This window comes from Thunnus albacares, chromosome 2, assembly GCF_914725855.1.
Source record: "Thunnus albacares chromosome 2, fThuAlb1.1, whole genome shotgun sequence".
Classification (NCBI taxonomy): Eukaryota; Metazoa; Chordata; class Actinopteri; order Scombriformes; family Scombridae; genus Thunnus; species Thunnus albacares.
In genome coordinates, this window is record NC_058107.1 from 17,818,444 (window position 1) to 17,838,173 (window position 19,730).

Consider the following 19,730-nt stretch of genomic DNA (forward strand, 5'->3'; position numbering starts at 1 on the left):
TAGAGCTTGTAGACACCACTCCTATGTTGGAAGCAGCTTTATAACAGAATCAAATGCAGCCAAAAAGCACAAGCCTTAAAACACCTTCCCAGGCTTAGGGTGTCTATGACTTCTAATTCTGTACGACTATGGGCACTGTAAGTAAAGTGCACATAAATATAGTATGCAGGTCATCTGGGTTTAGCCGCAGGTTGAACCTGGAAGAAGCTCTCTCTCAGACTTTCAAATAGCTGCTTTTGAAAGATAAGTTAAGATTGGACTGGTTTAAAAGCCGCCTGGGACTCACATTTCCTTGGCCTTGTTTGACGCCTTTGCACAGTAAAGCTGTTTCCAGCTGTTTCCCCTCAGTCTCTACAATGGAAGTATTATGCTAAAATTAAGGTATAATGGCCCAAACTATGGCTAACAAGGCCTAGGTTATAAAAAATGTTTAACCACGAGAGCAAAGGCACGTACACATAACATGACCTCAAACCGACTAAGCCATACTAATGATCCTTTGACAAAGTGCTAATGGGAATTCCTGTGTATGTGTGAGAGCTGTGATGTAATGTCCGCAGGAGTAGGAGCTTAGGTGAGATTACATTAGGGAAAGTAAAGATGGACTATGGAACCTGTGTTTACACTGCATAAAATGGTCCTTTGTTGTAAGTCAATTGATTTTGTGCCATGTGTCTTCATGAGCAATTCAACTTGTCACTCAGGTGTATTTACTTCAAAGAGGAGAGGACATCCCAGTAAATAGGTCATGTTAGCTGCAGAACAAGTATTTTGTGTTGTGTTGAAATGGTGTGTAATGTTGCTTTCAAGTTCAGGATTTAGTTTAGCACCTCACATCTTCTGATGAATACTGCAATGCCAAAAAAGGAATATATGTTTCATTATCTGCAGACTATCAATGATGGTTAATGTAGAATTCAAGTTACATAAATAATGCTAATGCAACACAGGCCTAGTTTTGTGCTGCTGGGGTCCAAAGTTGTGTGTTGTTTTGTGTTGTTTTAAGAAGTAGATCATTTAGGAATTGTAGATTGTTGCAGTGTCAATATTGTACTGGTGTACTAAATGTAAGTCTCACTAACACAGAGCTTTATCAAATATTGCCTAGAAACAGACACACATGAACAAACACCGCAGAAATATCAGCACCAGAGATCAGCTGTAAGTGCTGCTGTCTGCTTGCTCAAACACATCGGTTGAGGAAGTGAATTTGTGTGTGTGTATCCTGATCTATTCTTAGCTTTCTCTTTGTGGTCCATGTAGCCTTGGAGGGCTTAGGGAGATTTACGTAAGAGAGAGAGAGTGAGAGAGAGAGAGATGGGCCACACAGATCACCAGCCCAGAGGCCCAGACACATACACACAGGCACAAATACACAGAGACCACCCGCACACACATGCATCTTCTGACCCCACCTCATAGCTTGCTTGATGGCACTGTCCATGCTCCCATAATGCCTTGCAGCAGCTGAACAAGCTTCTTCCATAAGCATATCACACATGTTTTAACATAAACTGACACGATGTTCAGTGACTCAGCACTGTCCCCTTTCTTCCTTCTCTTTTTTCTTTCCCTTTCACTCTATCAAAGCCCGCATGTCTTCCCTCTGCTGACATCCCTTGCTCATGACACAACATATCAGCTTTTTCCTATCTTATCTGGATCTCTCTTAAGTTGTTAGTACATGAAATGACATGAAAAGACTATTTCTCTCCCTGTTTTCCCTCTAGGTCTGACGTAGTGGTGCTTTGCTTCTCTCTGGCTAACCCCAATTCCCTGCGCCACGTCCGCACCATGTGGTTCCCGGAAATCAAGCACTTCTGTCCCCGCACACCAATCATCCTGGTTGGCTGCCAGCTGGATCTGCGCTATGCTGACCTGGATGCAGTTAATCGTGCACGACGACCCCTAGCCAAGTGAGACACCTTCAACATCTCGCATTAATAGACAAATTTAGATAGAACCTGCACCATGGTTGCTTTCTGCAAGGTTTTGCATGTGGGGTAGTGCCAGTTAATCAGCCAAAATAGTAGTAAAATATTAACATTAAGACATCATTGCCTTACTTTGTGTAAAGTATTATTAAAATACTTCACTTTCATTCACAGTGCACTCCATGTCCTACTTTCTCCTTACTTGTGTTTACTTCGGCCTTCATCTGAACACTCTTTTCATTTGAACTTATGAATGTCATCATCTCTTCTACCCACAGACCCATCAAACCAACAGATATCCTTCCCCCAGAGAGAGGCCACGAGGTGGCAAAGGAACTTGGGATTCCCTACTATGAGACCAGCATTGTTGCCCAATTTGGAGTTAAAGATGTTTTTGACAATGCCATCCGAGCCGCCCTCATCTCCCGCCGTCACCTGCAGTTCTGGAAATCCCATCTGAAAAAGGTCCAGAGGCCCCTTCTCCAGGCTCCATTCCTGCCTCCACGCCCACCACGCCCCATAGTGGGCATCCCAGACCCCCCTCCTACAGACGGCGAGGGCCCTGATTCCCTTTTCTGTCAGCCACTGTGTGCAGATGTTCTTTTCCTCCTGCAGGGTGGTGGCACCCGCGTCTTTGCACACAAGGTCTATCTGGCAACTTCCTGCTCCAAGTTCTATGACCTCTTCACCCTTGATCTAGGTGGATCATGTATGGGGCCACGTGGGGAGGAACAGGAGAGCAAGGAAAACTTGGAGAGTGGGGAGGAAGATGAGCAGAGCAGGAGAGGAGCCAAGGAGCAAGCTGGGCGTACTAAGAGCCTGGACATTGACAAAGACGGAGTTGATATGGGGGTGCGGGGCCTGAATCGACCCCAGACACTCCAGCAGGGCTCTTTGAGGACTTCCCAGAGTGATAATGCACTCCCCTTTCGTGCCCAGTACTCTCTGGGAGCTCTAGGGACTGGCCGTGCACTTTCAGGATGGGGAAGAGGGTTCCTGAGTGTTTGTCTGGAGCATGTTGATGATCCCGTGACTGGACGACCACGACTAATGACTGTGGTAGCCATGGATGCGCTTATACAGGAAGAACCATTCAAGGTGACAGACTTAAAAGCATCAAGATTACTAAAACATATATTCAGCAGGCTACAATCTTAGCCTTATTTGAAAACAAGCTTTTTGATATTTTTATAGTTGTTCCAAAACTGTTTATTTGCTCTTGTACTAGGCAGTGCTTCAGTACCTGTACACGGGCAGTCTGGATGAGGGCCGAGGGGATCTGATGCAGGTGGCCACCATAGCAGAGCTACTTGAAGTGTTTGACCTGCGGATGATGGTGGCCAATGTTCTGAACAGAGAGAGCTTCATGAACCAGGAGATAACTAAGGCTTTTCACGTTCGCAGAGCCAACCGCATCAAGGAGTGTCTCAATAAAGGGACCTTTGCTGGTAAACCACTGTGCCAACCTTTCAGTGCCTCAATACTTTCAGTAGCATTGGTGACATTGTAGATGTTTTCCATGTATGCATCAGTAAGTGTTTGTGTGTGTGGGTGTATGTGTATGTGAGAGAGGTGTGAGAAAGACAGAGAAGACTTTGCTAATTCTCAGCATTCTCTTTCAGTCTCAGGAAATGTACACTGTGTGTACATTTGGTCATACTGTATATTGCCATTGTATATTTAGTAGAAAATATGCATTTTGTATGTTGTAGTTTATCTGTATTCTGTCTTTTTAAGTTCATCAAGTGGCTTGATGACTGTCTGTCTCCTCAGTCTGCTTGGTTTTCTTGTCTTCATTCTTGTGTGCTTCCTGTATCTTGTTTGTGTGGTATTGTCTGTCCTGCTAAGCTGTTGTATGTGCATGTTGCCACAGCATTTGCAGCCAATGCGAGACATCTGCAATTTCCCAACAAAGCCTGTCTCACATTCACTTCTTTCTATACCTTCTCTGTTGTCTTCATAATTACAATGGGAATCTTTCTCTATAATACTTACAAGAGATTCTACTGATGAATGAAGCTATTATCTGCTTTATCTCATTATCAAGGATTGAATTAAAGACAGGTGAAATCCTTTCCTTTGAGATGCAGTTCGGTACAAAATTATTGTACTAACATAGTTGCTGTGTTCCCTGTCAACACTTTATCTACCAAAGCACTAGTCCAGAGTCCAACACAGAAGATTTACTCCATGACCGACTACCTTGCGTCTGCTCTCTTTCCCTTACTCTGTGTCAAAAGCTGTTCTGTCCTTCTGTCAATTTATCTCTTTGTCTGTCTACCTGTGTCTATGTCTCTGTGTGTGTCTGTCTGTCCTTTCTGCCTGTGCGTGCGTCTGGACGTCTGCCTTGTCTGTCTTTCCCCCTCTGTAGCTTGGGCTTCTATGGCACTCCACGAGATGAATGCTCTTTTCCCACCCCGGTTTTAGATGTGGTGTTCCGACTGGACGATGGCTGCCTCCCGGCCCACAAGCCCCTGCTCATCTCCAGCTGTGACTGGATGGCTGCCATGTTCCGTGGCTCTTTCATGGAAAGCTACATTGAGGAGGTGAGTTCAAACATACTGGGAAAAGCTTAAGGATGGATTTACCTTTAAGTTTTGTGGCTGGATTAAGTTTCTGTGTCCTGAACCTTAACGTTAAAGGTGCCGTGTGTTGGATTGAGTGGCATCTAGCAGTGAGGTTGCAGATTGCAACAAACTGAATACCCCTTTCCCCCCACTACCACCTCTCCTTCCAAGAGTGTAGGTGAACCTACTGTGGGTGCAAAACTCCAAAATGCGAAAAACGTGAAAAACGCATGCCAGTGTTTGGTCTACTGTAGAAACATGGCGATGCAACATGGCGGGTTGCATTGGAAGAGGACCCACTCCCTATGTAGCTATAAAGGGCTCATTCTAAGATAAAGAAAACATGGTGATTCTTATTTTCAGGTGATTACTATTACACTAATTAAAACTACACTGATTAAAACATACTTATGAATATTATATTCCATTTCTGCCATGTCTGTTCAGCTAGATGCCTTTAAATTCTGCAAACTGCACTTTTAAGCAGTTCAGCAAATTTAAAACAGTAAACTCAGGTCAGCCTTTAGGGGCAAGCTAATCATACACCTGTCTTCAGCATGTTACAACAATAGCAGTAACATATGATAAAATAATCAATAAGTGAGGTAAAGGTAAATAGTTACTTGGATAATGTTTATCACATTGGTGATGAGTGTGTTGCTTGATGACTTTGTACAGAAACCCACATCTGTGTCTGTGCTTTCTCACTGAAGGTTTACAGCTAAAGGCACTTGAGACTTGTTATCAGATTGACCTACAAACCGTTGTTTCACCTGCAAATGTGCTGAAAGCTCTGTAACCACCCCTGTGGCGTTGCACACATAATGAGCACATATAGAATGTGCACAGGCACACACACAAACATATTTTCTTCTTACATGGTTAAGGCAAAAAGAAACCTTACCTTTGACTTTATGTTGTTTGAGACCATGTGGTTTCTTGTGTCTCGCAATGACGCAAACCACACCGTGTTTGGCTTTGTGTCACAACGCTAACACATTGCAACATTTGTGTGACGGCTCTAGCCTATGAAATCAGACTGAGGATGTTGCACAAACCCATTTCAATACCCAGAAGAGTCTCCCTATTCAAGGTCAGCATTTCCCAAGTGGTGGGTCTGGTTACTTCAGGTGTGCTCTCATCTGATGCTCAGCTTCTGGTTGAGGGCAGAGCCTGTGCACCGGACCTGACCTAACTAGAGAGGAAGTTCATGTCTCTGGCTGTCTTAAAGTTGACACTCCACAGACTCTGTTGCAGAACCAGATCCCCTGGGGTATGGTTACTTTCAAGGTCAGCAGGGTTAGGTTATGTTGATCCAGGCCCTCAGAGGAACTGGAAGCAATCCTTAGAAATGGAAAGAGAAAGACAGAGAGGGGATAAAAATGTTGTGTATTCAGTTTCAGTGTAAGGCAAAGTTATAGAAGGCATGTTGGGAGAAAACTAATGAAGATCTGAGACGGAAATCAATTTCAGTTTTTTGTATTTCCACTTTGTTAGCCTGGATTTTAGTCCAGAACACACCATGTGAATGGGTGTGAAACAAAGCTATTGAAGCTACTGTGGACTGTGGTTAAAAACAGGACATCAGCATCACTGAGGGGCACAGTGTTTGCTGCTGGTGGGCTGCCGGTGTCTATGGTTACTCTAAATGGTGCATGTCTGTGACTATTATGGCATTGTTTATGGCATGAAGCTGGCATAGCACAGAAAGCAGGTGCCCCGGAGACAAAGCCTCAAAGAGTGACTGCACAATGAGGCTGTTAGCATTTATGTTTATGAGAGAAGAGTCTGTTTGTGTTTGTATTTGCATTTCGCTATGTTAAGAAGCTTTGCAGTGCTAATCAGCTAATTTAATTTCAAACGTCAAGCTGGAGTTACTTGATTTTCTGCTGGTTTTGAAAGTTCCTGAGGTAAAAAGGTGACTTGTAGTGTCACTAATGTTCAAATTGTATTTTCAGAGTTGCCATGACATTGGATGGCTATATATCTTACTCTGAGGCACCAATCTTCTTGGATAAATAATAGAAGCGGAGTCAGTAGTCTCTCCATGGAAGCAGCTCTTTTCGAGCAGGACACAATAACAAAATTACGCAGCCTTGACAAAGCAAATGGTCTCATTCTATTCATTTACTCAAAAATCAATATGGAGAGATGATGATAGTGATTTAGAAAAAAAAGAAGTGATAATCTGATTGTGACAGGATAGGATCTAGTAAGGCAGGGGGATAATTCAATATTTTTGTTCATTAACTTTTAGTAGAATTGTGTTGCAATTACAGAGTATTTTAGGTTTGAGTGGAGCATCATCCTATAAATGCATTGTATGGAAATTCAAAGAACCAGTGACTGTAACTGTGAGAGTGGCACGTGATCAGCCAGCGCTTTTCTATTTTCATGCTCATGTCACACTTCCTTCTCAGTATTTTTAGGCTCACACATTTCAGTGTTCATGCTATTCGAGTTCTGTGCAGAACAGTATTAGGACAAACATGTATTTCAAACTGATTTATTATCAGTGCCATTATTATTTGCAGTAACATTAGTGTTAGCACCATCTGCATTGTTTGTGTTATTTTAAAGTAATCAATCAAAAGACAATAATTGTTCCATACTATAAGCTTGCTTAGGGGAAAGCTCCATGGACTTTTTATCTTTGGAGTCAAAGACATGTTTTGAGGTTTGACTTCTGTCCAGGCAGTTATACAAACTGACTGCTGTCAGCCACAGTGTGTGTCATGGTACACCCTTGGATAATGTTCTAGGTGTGTGTCTGTGGTTTTGTGTTCACCATGAGAATGAGCATCCCAGCGGGGTATTACATGTTGAGAAACCTAGCTTATCAAATGTAATGGCCTCTTAAAGTCCTCACTCACTCACTAAAAAGGGACAGCAGAGTCAACAGGATATATATATATATATATATATATATATATATACATATATATATATATTTTTTTCTTCCTTTTGCAGTAGACTAACTTGTTGCCACTGCGGGGGAAGAATAACCTCATTTTTTCTCTTTTTTTCTCTTTAACTTCATACCATCTTTTGTGGAGGCTTTGTGACTCACTGCTTTTTTCCTCACAACCGTTTATTTTGAGTTTTACACTCACTAATTCCCTTGAGGTGAGGTTTGTTAAACCCTTTAGGGACTGATATCTCATTTACACGTTTTAGTCACTGCAGCTGTTCTTCCTGTGCTTTTAGATTTTTATCATAATTCTTCACTCTTACGCAGTCTACGCTTTATGGTTATGTAAATTAACTTAACTTGCACTAAATAAGTCACTGGCCTCTATGAGTCCAGACTGAGGGAGCAAAAGAACAGCTGTCAATACAGCTGATGGGCCTTATTCATAAATGTCCTGTCACTGTGAATGTGTCCACTCATTAATGCTTTCTGGCCCCAGCTGGGGCTTTAAGCTCCAGAGACCACCCTTGTCTCAGTGTTGTGACTTTTAGTCTTAACGAGAGGTCGTGCCAAGCTGACATTCTCGTAATTGGTTATGGGAGTGGAGGTTGAAGAGCGCCTCTGTGGGTATACTCAGAGTGCACCTGGAGGGGTCAGGTCATCAATCTCATCATTTACTTTCCTTCTGTGCTTCCCGGGCTTAGACTGCATAACCTGGCTTGGAATTGCTGATGGTCTGACTTACAGTAATTAGGCTCTTAAAAAGGTCTTGCTCATTTGTATGCATTTATTTATCCCATCCGAAGTGAAATGCTGAGCTACACAGGAAAGTAGTGTGGCCATTGCCTCTGGTTTAGCTAACGTCCTGCTGATGGTGTAGCGACATCTAGAGGTCATTGCAAGTGATTCTTTTCATAGTGAACTTTAGTTTGCAATAAAGTTTACCTTTTGTAGGTCTGTTCTATTTTCACACATTATTTTATTTTATGATGAGAGCATAATGTGCATTATGTGATGCACTGTCTCATTTTAAAAACTGGGCCCAACCCAGCTGTGATACACATTAGGGCTGGGCTTATCTCTCACTGTGCCCAGTGTAGCAGGGCTGCCTGTGTGTGCTTTTGGATCTTTAGTGTTACCTACAGCACCAGTCAAAAATTTTGACTTTTGACTGGTACTGTATATTGCTCGCATCACTAGCCCTCACACTGCGCTTTCATCTGAGCCTAGATCAAAGGGAATGTGACCAGAACAGGATATGCTTTGCCCTTTACCTCCAAATACCAACAGCATTGCTTCCATTGATATCCGTGTCTTCATAAGTCACCACCTATTGCTGGCCATTACACTTAATATAGCATATACATCAGTTAACATGTTATTTTTGAATGCACACATGCAGGAAAAGATATACACATGCAACATTTACTGACTTAGGATGATCTCATCTAGAATTTAGGTCTATATTTAATTACCATCGTTGACTTTAAGCTCTTCATTTCTCATGTTTGTCATTCCCTCTTAATCTGATCATTTTCCAGGTATCCATTCCTAACACCAGTACAGCCTGTATGCACGGGGTGCTGGAGTTCCTGTACTGCGGTCTGCTGACACCCTGTCCTGGTCTGGAGCCCATAGAACTAATTGTTCTGGCCAACCGTCTCTGTTTGCCACGCCTTGTTGCCCTCACAGGTAATGACTCTCTGCAGTATTAGAAATATTATTGACTTTGATGTTTTTTTACAGAGTGTATGTGGGTAAATGGGGTTTTAATAGTGTTTTAACTTTAAACCTTTTTATCAGTGTCTAAATAAAAGACTTTATGTGCAGTGAAATGTCTTAAATGCAGACTGACAGACAAAGTATGTGTGAGAGATAAAGATGCGGGCCCATGTCAGTGGTGCATATCAACAGTAAATATTGACATGATTACATTTTGTGCATCTTCAGAACAGCATGCTGTGGATGAGCTTCTGCAGTTGGCAGTGAAAGGAGTTGACATTGACGGACAGGTGTTGGCATACCTGGAGCTGGCACAGGTCTGTCCCCAATAAAATATTTCTGTCCTTAAAATATCAATAATTCAAGTTTAGTAGTTATTCATAATCATTTACAGTGATGAATAGTAATTTACGGTAGGTACATTTGATAACAGCTTATCTTAATCTCTTGCCTCTTCTTTCACAACTGTATTAAATGCTCATTTCCCCTCTATTTTTTTCCTTTTGCAGTTCCACAATGCCAAGCAACTATCAGCCTGGTGTCTCCATCACATCTGCACTAATTATAATAGCATCTGCCGCAAGTTTCCCAAAGACATGAAGGCCATGTCTCCAGGTACAGACACAGCATTGCCAGCACAAGACCCAGTACAAACAATCTTTGCGATCCTAGTTTGAACAAAAACTTTAATTTTACAAGTACGCTAAATAGGAACTGTAGCTTCATGTGACTATTTATTGGGGAGGGCTCAATTGTTATTTTTTTGTTGGGGAAAACATTTATGGAAAGTAGCTAAAAATAAAAACAATAGTTGAAGAAACACATGAGCTCCCCATGGGGTGTTTTTGTAAGATTGGAAAAATATGTCTTGCATCGAATAAACGCAACATCCATCCTCACCTTTCACTAAGGTGTGAATACATTTCACACAGGAAACTTTTAAATAGTATGTATTAATGTGTAGTAATACAACACTTCTAGAGAGGTTAACAGCGATCTCATGGGTTTTATGTGCACCTCTCTTGCTTCATTTCCTTACTCACTTCCTCTCAACTTATTGCAATGTTTGTTGTTTCCTAATGTCAATTTTTTAATGACATTATTATTTCCACAAACCCTCACTGTGTCTCCACTTTGTTGGTTTAGTCCTGTTAAAAAATGATCCTATCCACTCTCTCAGTGTATATCTGAAATGACACCTAAAATCTTTTTTGACAGTTGAAATACTTAATATTTTTTAAATTCTCTTGTCTGTACATATTTTTGTGTTTCTCTCTGCAGAAAACCAGAGGCACTTTGAGAAGCAGCGTTGGCCTCCTGTGTGGTTCCTGAAGGAGGAGGACCGCTACCTGCGCTCTCAGAAGGAGCGCGAGCGTGAGGAGGAGATCTTACGCAAGCAACACAACAAACGGGGCTGGTGTTTCTGGAGACACCCATCTTCCTCTCCACATGTCTCCTAAGCATTTCCTCCACTTCCTCTACACTTCATCTTGACCTGGGTCATCCTGCCCAGGATAACTAACACCCCTGTAACGCATATAGAGGAGGCTTCGAACCCTCTATCAGTGCTACTATGCCTGAATGTCAGCTTGTTTAGGGGGAATGTATGTGCCTCTTTATAATTGTGGGTGACTTTATGAGTGCATTTTGGTATGCCTGTGTGACAAGTGTGGACTTGTGGATGTGTGAGTGTATGCGTATGGTTATTATGATTGAAGCTTCCAAGTTGAGTGCTTCCCAGACGCCCTGATCTATAAGGGCCTGTGGCATTGCAGTGCAGCCTCCCGTCCCCTCCACAAGAGCTCTGACCCTCCGCCAGCACTCTCAGTGTCCCAGTCTTGGGACTGGGAGCAAGAGCTCTCTATCTCTCTCAGTCTCCATCTTTCACATTGACCTTAATGACTATAACACATTGACCACTGCAGCTCCTCTTGGGGAGATTACCTCTGCCTTCACTTCTACACAGACTGTTAGCTTGCACACACAGACCCATGCCCCAAGATCCACCCCTCTAAAACCAGCACTGGATTCCCAGGAACTGACACTGACAATGTAACTATTATTATTTTGATATTATTTGTCCATTTTATATATTTTTTTGCACCTTCTAGGACACTATTATCAGGGGAAATGGCGCACACTACTCCCAGGAAGTGTTGGGGACCTTGATGATTGCCATTGCAACCGCAAAAATGGGACTGTTAAGCTAGAGCCCGAGTTTGGGTGCAAGGACAACCTTAGAGCTGTTAGTGAATTAGGATGCTCCAGTAAGGAGGCTCAATCATAGCTATTAATCTCCAGTCTGTTTTGATGTGTGTCCATCATCCATCCCTGCACCTGCCATTCCCTCCTCCTGAACACCACACGCGCAAAAAAAGCAAAACACAAGCTCTCCTTGATGAGTTGGATTCACCAAACTGCACTTCAGAGACATTCAAAGTGACCACTCTATAGCAATGATGGGGGTAGAGAGGGCTAGCCTTACTTGATACCTCTTCCATGGAAGAAAGACGGATACAGTATTAAACAGAAAAAGCTTGTAACGTCCATGACCACAAGGTTGCATTGAAGCGCCTCAGCCAGCCTGCCTTTACACCCCTACATCACTAGGGGCAGCACTGCTCAGGGCCCCAGCACTAACCTCCACACTAACAGGAGTTTTTTTTTTTATGTGTGTGATTTATTCTCTCTAGTTTTTCAATTATTAAGATCATCAGTATACTTAAATCCTTGCAGAGTGTTAAGAGAAAGCAAAAGCACATGCACAGTGTTATTATGTGCAGTTATAGACTATTGATATTCACCTGACTCTGAATACCAAAGCTGTGATTCTTTTTGATCTCTTTCTTCCTCAATTTATTCAGTTCTGCTTCCCTCTTCCTTATTGGAAAGAGGGGATGGAGGAGAGAAGAGAAAGGGGCTTGTAGGAAAAGGATGCAGTACAAGATGATGTTTGAATCCCTCCTCGAGGTGGCGTTTTTCAGTCTGTGGTGTCAGGAGAAAAGTGTCACTGCTGGACATTGCCTTCCATTCCTCTTGCTGGAATTGAAAATGGTGCTTAAGACACAATAAGACAGTGTCCACATGAACACACAGACACGCACGCAATTCTCTGTTCACAGTATAAGTGTCTGTCAAGTTGTTAAGTGTTTACTTGTGATGAAAGTGCGGAAAGTTTCAAAGAAAGTATTTCAATTTGACACATTTTTAATTTTTCTGCTCCATATGCTAACAGTCTGCAGGAGGTCATAATAGGTAATTGATTTTAGAATGTGTAGATTTCTGATTTTACACACAGTGGTCACAACCTTGTAATGTCTTTTGTTGCTTTTGTACTCAAAAACAGTATGATCTGTTTAGCTTCCTTATTAACCAGGAAAACAATATTACTTTAGATTGAATTTGCAATCATGAGTGTTGTCTCAAACGATGAATGGTTTGATATATAACCACATATAAGAGCAAATCGGATTTTCTTGTTAAGGGTGCTAATTTCTTTGGGCTTTAGGACTGAATGTGAAAATGAGACTTTGTGGTGATGAGTTTCTATTAGCACATTGTTCTATTTGTGGGTCTGTGCCCCTTAGCTTTACCCAGGCAACTGTAGGAGATAGATAGATTGTGTGAGACATGTGGTGCATTCTGCCGTTCTCCATGGGAGGTGTGTTAAAGTCATTTTCAGCTACTGAAATAGAAGTCAGATAGGATCTCACGAGACCCAAGTGAGAATTGAGCTGATTCCTCTCTGATAAGAGTGAAAGCAGAGTAAAAGTCTTAGTCAGCATTGCATGCAACCTACATATATTGGAATTACTCCGTGGGTATTTAAACTCATCCCAGTGTAGGGCTTTCGGAATTTGGAAATGTGACCTAAAGAGGAGAAAGTTGAGGGAAACGGAATTGAAATGGATTTCCATGGCCTCTTCTTAGTTCACCATAGAAGGGATGGCTACTAGATTTGTCTTATTAATGGTTGGTATGACCTATTAAGCCTCTTCTCTTGGTCCATGTGCCTTATAGTTGGACAGATTTCGTCAAAACTGAAATTTTGTTTGGGATTTTCACAAAGGCTTAGTTCAAACCTGCAGACAGGTTCTGCAGTGGTTGACATGATTGATATAGTAGATAATGATATAACTGTAAAATGGATTATGGTTTTGCTTTATGCACTCTCAGCTATTATCCTTCTTGAGGGGACTTTTGAGCCAACCTGAGCCATCCTTGTGGAGAATCTTTTGGCCTAATACTTGTTTTTATGCAGACAAATGGCCTTGAATTAAATTCTAGAGTGTAGTCGTTAGGTTGGTATAATTATATGGCCTTAGATTTGTGGTTTTTCTAGATTATTTGGATGTAGGATCATAGTTGGAGTTCTCCACTGACCAGGTGATTGAGAGTTAGTGATAACAATGACTGACAGGTTGATTCCTGTTGTGTACCTTCAAAACCACTGACTTTGAGAAAGCAAAGCTTTTTAATGAACACTGGCTGGCCTGTGTGCTGGAAGAGTGTGACCACTTTTGGAATGTGGTTAATTTGCATGGTGGCCTAACTTTGTCACTATAACGACACTTTGTGTAGGAAAGCACTTTCTTTTTTTTTTGTCTATTACTATACATTTTTGTGCTTAGTGTGAATTGTTCCTCATGTGAGATTGTTTATAAAACTGATGATTGTAGCACAATATTTCCACTTCTTTCAAATTTTCCCACAACTTGCTCAGTGCAGAGCTGAATAACATGACATGTCCAGCTTCTTATTTAAGGTCTAGCTTGAACTGATCCCTACAGTAGCTCTCTCTCTCTTTTTTTTAAAACTATGTGGCATTATACATAGATCAGTTTAACTAAATTAGCTCAACACAGCTTAAGGTAGCATCACTAAATATACAACTTTGAATAATATTCTGGGAAATCTACATACATATGTTTGAAAAACTAATTCTGTTGCTGCTGTACAGTGTTACAGCTGTTCTTTTTATGCTGTTACTGTAGATTAATACAATCAGTCAAAGCTATTCTTGAAGATACAAGGCATGAAACTGAAAAGCATAAAAAGCAAGTATTTAGGGGAATTTGAGTATTATAATGCACATATTTGAAGAATGTCCTAAATGGCTGAAAGTCAAATATAACAATTTGATTGAGCCTGCATGCAATGACATAGGAACTTAGAAAAGCATGATGCATGTTTCTGGGGTTAGGCGTAGAGTTTCTTAACCTTAGGGTCAGGCCCCTGTCTGGGGCCACTTCATATGAAACTTCTAAAACTGATATAATAAAACAAATCTGTTATTGTTGGGTTGAAATATATGTTATAATCATTTTGGATATTTGCATACCTCCATGCTATTGAAAATAGAGTACAAAATGTCTACTCAGTAAATTCACATGACAGTTGAGTACTCTTTTATTGTTGGGGTGAGATTTGTGGGAACCTTATAAGAATAAGGTCATGGGCCACAAAAAGTTGAGAAACCCTGATTTACAGAGAGGGAGAGATCCAGATGTAAAATTTAAAACCTTGTAAGCTTTAGTCAGCCCTCACTTTTTGCCCCACACTGACCCCTACAGGCCAAAATTATACCTTGTCACACTTTAATGGAGGGTTGTGTGGTTGGTATTCATTTGGTTTGTCTTGTTCTATCTTATCACATCCTTTTTACCGTCACATCCTGTCCTCTCCACTTATTTTACGTGGACTTTTTCTTCCTTTTTTAGCAGGACTGACCTTCCCTTTTTTAATGTGAGGCCTAGTGACTGAGAGAACACCTTGTTGTTTGTCTTTGGTGTCTCCTCTCCTGTGCCTTCAGTGATATCTCACTCTTTTTAGCTCTGCACAGGCTGACGGCACTGTACCTGCAGCCTTGTGAGCTCAAGTTTAAGTTGATTAAGCCAAGAAATACACACATGTGAGCACAGAAATAACAGTAGGCAGCTTTCTTTAATGTACAGTATCTTAGTGCTTGTGTGGATTGGCTCTTGTTTCTTTAATATGTGTGAGGCACAAAGCAGTTACTGTTTATTGGGGGCATAGTGATAACTTGCAGTGATGACATAAGATACGGAGCTTTACACGCTCATTAGCTAAAGCTACATAACAGATAACTTAAATTATGAAATGACCAAGAAACCCAGCATACCAGCAGTTTTAAACTAATGTTTTCGCACTCTTTCAGGTGCCTGCACTTTCTATTATGTAGCCTAACACAACTTTTGTGATGTTAAGTCTTTATATTTAACAGTTTTCCTGATCAGAATGAAAATATCTTATTACAAGTTTCACTTTGTTGTGATTATTTTCTCTCTAAGCCAAATTGAATATTGCTTCCACTATTTAGCTGCAATTTTAATATATTGCAACCAGGCATAAAGTCAGTGTATTTTAAGTTGGGGAACAGCATCTGTGAACTACTGTTTGGATTAAAAGCAGATATTAGCTGTGACAACTATATATATATAATGCTTTAATTAAAATAGTTGTTATCCAAAGTAAAGTACAGTGTTGTAAATTTGAAATTAGTAGTCCCAGTTGGAACGAACCCCTCACCTTATAACTGCTCACCACACTGTATGTATTTACCAAGCTGTTGTATACATATAATTGTATGCACAGAGATGCCCAGGACAGGGAGAGTGTTAGATAGACAGACATGGTGTGATTAACCTCTGGTCTATACCGTAATTTTTAAGTGGATCGTATATATTGTATAGTATTGTTATGCACCTTTGTTTCAATTGACTCATATGAGTTTTATTAACATTTACTGCTCGTGTTATTGTGTTTTAATACAATAAAAGGCAAAAGAAAGAGCACACCACACACAACTATTAAGGGCTTTCAAAAAATATACAACAATCAGAATGTTTTGCTGCTGTTGCAAAAATGTTTTGAAACAAAAAATTTGTAATATTTTTGAACCACTGTGATTTGTACAAAACTTCAAAAAGAAAAGTAGAAAAAAGATGTTTTTTTGCCATTTCAGTATTTTGATGTTTGACATGGATTTTATTAAAACTGTTAATCTTTTGAACTTGTTGTCCTAGATGTTTGTTATTGTGTGTTTTTCCTGTACCAATGTGCAACACAAAACACTGTGGAAATCATGGTTGTTGAATGCCGTTGTTTGTGTGTTTTGAAAACAAAATAATCATAATTGCCTCTGGAAAGTTGTTGCAAATGTGGTACAGTATAACTCAAACTGCCAGAGACTTGAAAATGTGAAGAAAGGTTAATCTGGGTTTCAGTAATTAAATCAAATTTGTCAAATATACTGTGAACAATAAATCCATATCAAAAATATTTCTTTGAGAGAATGTAGACTTAGACCAGTTCGAAAACACTTTATTGGAGAAAACATGGCATTTTAGAAGTCAATAAGTTCTCCACAAATGAAAAGGTATAAAAAGATGTTGTGACTCCATAGTATTCCCTGTAACGCAACTATGCCACCTGGTGGACAAAATCAGCTGTCCAACATCACTGAGTGAAATGTAGAAAAAAATCATCTCTAAATGGAATAGGTTGCACACCATTTTTCTACATTTCTATTTAAAATAGAAGTTTTACGCCCAGATATGCTATGCAGGCTTTTCAGTTTGATAGATAGATAGATTTGACTACAATAAAAGTACATACAAGACTGCAGTCACTCATACAATACAATACAATTAAATTATCAAGGATAAAAAGCCAATAAAGCTTCCAATGTCACCCTGTAAGGCGAAAAGGGGGAGGATGGCAGATATTCAAGTCAAAACACACAATCAAACTAGAGATAAATCATACAACAAGTAAAACAAACATTCGTTCATTCATTCAACAAGCATTTCATCAACCATTTCTTGAACAAACGTTAAAAGCCCTTCTCAGCCTGCTTTTGTGTCAGAGAATTTGGAGAACTGGTCCAGAGAACTGCAGCAGTGTATAAAATAAAAACATGTTTTTATTCTTGAATCTGAAAGGAATGATGTTTGTTAAGCTACCTCTTGTTGCATAGTTATGATGATCTCTGATGAGACTAAAGTAGTTATTAAGTAACCGGGAGCTGTATTCTTTATTATTTTGTAAGTGAGACCTACTTAGTTTGCATCATTTCTCTTTCCACTCTGAGATAATTAAAGTTTTGGAAGTGATGTATTAGTGTTGTCATTATGTCAACAACTGAGCCACTAACAGACATAAATACACCCTAAACTTTCACATTAATATCTCATTATCTTTGATTGGTTTTGATTGGAATTATATTAAAGTTCAAACACCCTTAGAACTTTTTTCATCATTAATGCATTATCTCTCTCCTTGTTTTATTACAAAAGCTATCCACCAAATCACAAAGCAGTTGCATTCATATATTCTTGTATTTCTTTTTACATTTCCTTTGGATGAGAAAGAGATTGAGTCAGCAACTCCCACCAAGTGGCTCCCTGAACACGTATCATCAAGATCAACACACTGCGAGCTGAGACTTCTAATCGAGCAAGTCTGGTAAGGGATCACAGAAAGCCACAGAAACATGGGGGACAGGATTGACTGTTGCCATGGTAATGTTTAGTGATGTGGCTGATGATGCATAACTTAGGAAGGGTGACGAGGGACGGGGGCGGTTGTGGGGAGTGGAATATTCGTATCCATATGCTATCTTGACGTGCGTGTGTGCATGTGCGCATGGGTGTGTGTTTCGCAAAGCTACCATCAGTTCAGACTCTTCCAGGAAAACACACAAGTCAAGCTGCCAACCAACAAACTCTTAACAACCGATGACGTACGTCCGTTTTCCTTTCATTTGCTAGTAAATGTAAGAATTTACTAGTGTGTATTTGTGGCAGCGACCTCAGCGTCATCAATGGTCCTGAGAATCGGTTTGAACACTGATTACAGTCACAGAACTTAATGCCGCGTCAGCTGTTTTATCAGTAGACTGTGTTCAAATTTCCCACTGACCTTGCCCCTGATCTCACACCACAGCCTCAAAGAACACAGCTTAAGAGTCACAGACACGTGCTGACATCACCACATCTGGCTCCCATTTCCAAAGGTTCCCTTGGGAGGAGATGAGAAGATCTGAGTTTGAGGGAAATGGACAAAACGTTGCCTTGGATATGAGAGTTTACATGGGTTTTTTTTAATGAAACATGTTACTTACAGGTAGGACTGAAGCTGAAATAATGAGATTAATCTTGCTGATGCTTGAAGCCTTGAAGAATACGATGGAGGAGTGGGAGAAAGCTTTAAATCTCAGAGAGGTGGGTGTGACTGCATCAAAACTGAGACTGCCCTTTTTATCATTCACAGTTGAAGCTGATTGAGGATAAGAATGTATTTTCAGCGTTTTGAAGCTTTCAAGTATACAATAACACAGTCACACACACAAACATGCGCATGCCTTGGACATTTAATTAAAAAGTTGACCAACAAGAAATACCAAAAGTACAAACGAGGTCTGTTGGTTGAGAACTGACAGCACATTCCTCTGTGTATTTCACCCTCCTCCAAAGTGTGTCTCATCTACATGTTGTTAGTCCAAACCTCCCCAAAGTCTACTCCATAAACAAATGTGTCTGCCCCCCACACATGCACACATGCACATACCTCTAAATCAGCAGAGTTTATGAATACGTTCTCAGCCTGACACCATGGTCTAATCTAAGGGATATTTTGTATGAGAAAGCAGACACGGAGCTTCTTTCTTTAACAGAGATTTTTGCTCTTTTTTTATCTCCGCATAACCTGGCCGTTTGTTTATGCTTGTCATATTTAACTGAAGCAGGGCAACCTCGACGTGATGAGGAAGGCAAAAGCTTATGTTTATTCAGTCTGAATGAGATAAGGGGAAACAAAGTGAAGAGAGAGTTTGGAAAACCCTGTTTTTCATTACTTGTGTTTGTGTTCATAGAGGTGAGAATGTGATTTGAAACTGCACACAACACACGCATTCACATGGATACACCCTTGCACACACTCACACACTGAGGCTCAAGGGGAAGATATCTCAGGGTTGTTGTGAAGGCGCATAGCTGAGCAGTGACCTCACCTGGAGGCCGGATGAGAAGACACCCAGATTCACGGGGAATGTGTGTAGACCTCTCTCACACTCACTCACTACATGCAAAGGGTTTGTGTGACCCTGTTGCACATCTTTGCTCTCTCTATCTTTTCTTTCTCTTTCCAATTGATACATTTTGTTTCCTACTTTGCCACATAACTCTGATGTTTCCTTTTCTTATCTCGCCTGTCTGGCACCTGGATTGACCTCAATTGTTTTCCAAGGCTAAGCCGTGGTGTTATTACCCCTCAGCTGCTGGTGTGTTTGTGAGTTCAGCTGTTAGATTAATGTGTGTACACTACTGGCATATGACTTGTGACTAATTTCCACGCAATTGTATCATCGCTGCTAGTGAGCCTCTTCCACATCCACCTCATTATCTGTCTCCAGGAAAGCAATGACATGACTCCTCAACTGGAGGAGGTCAAACAGTGTCTTCAGTCTGCTGCAGAAATAAACAGTGTTGAATTCTGATAGTTGTCAATAGAAACAAGCATTATGTACATTATCTTTTATGACTTAATGACTTATAACCATCAGTCGCTGTTGAT

The 19,730-nt window shown here is 40.7% G+C and overlaps 1 protein-coding gene across 4 annotated transcripts in view; it reads left to right on the forward strand.

Annotated features, from left to right (window-relative positions):
- The window catches only part of rhobtb4 (Rho related BTB domain containing 4), a 45,908-nt gene extending 29,741 nt beyond the window's left edge, over positions 1–16,167 (forward strand). For all 4 annotated transcript variants that reach the window (XM_044369518.1, XM_044369510.1, XM_044369526.1 and 1 more), the window contains 8 exons: positions 1,731–1,916; positions 2,213–3,032; positions 3,163–3,382; positions 4,362–4,480; positions 8,954–9,104; positions 9,363–9,451; positions 9,644–9,749; positions 10,416–16,167. In XM_044369518.1, coding sequence (XP_044225453.1) covers positions 1,731–1,916; positions 2,213–3,032; positions 3,163–3,382; positions 4,362–4,480; positions 8,954–9,104; positions 9,363–9,451; positions 9,644–9,749; positions 10,416–10,594 — 1,870 coding nt within the window. In that variant the 3' untranslated portion in view covers positions 10,595–16,167. The remainder of the gene's footprint in view (positions 1–1,730; positions 1,917–2,212; positions 3,033–3,162; positions 3,383–4,361; positions 4,481–8,953; positions 9,105–9,362; positions 9,452–9,643; positions 9,750–10,415) is intronic.
- The last annotated feature ends 3,563 nt before the right edge of the window (positions 16,168–19,730 follow it).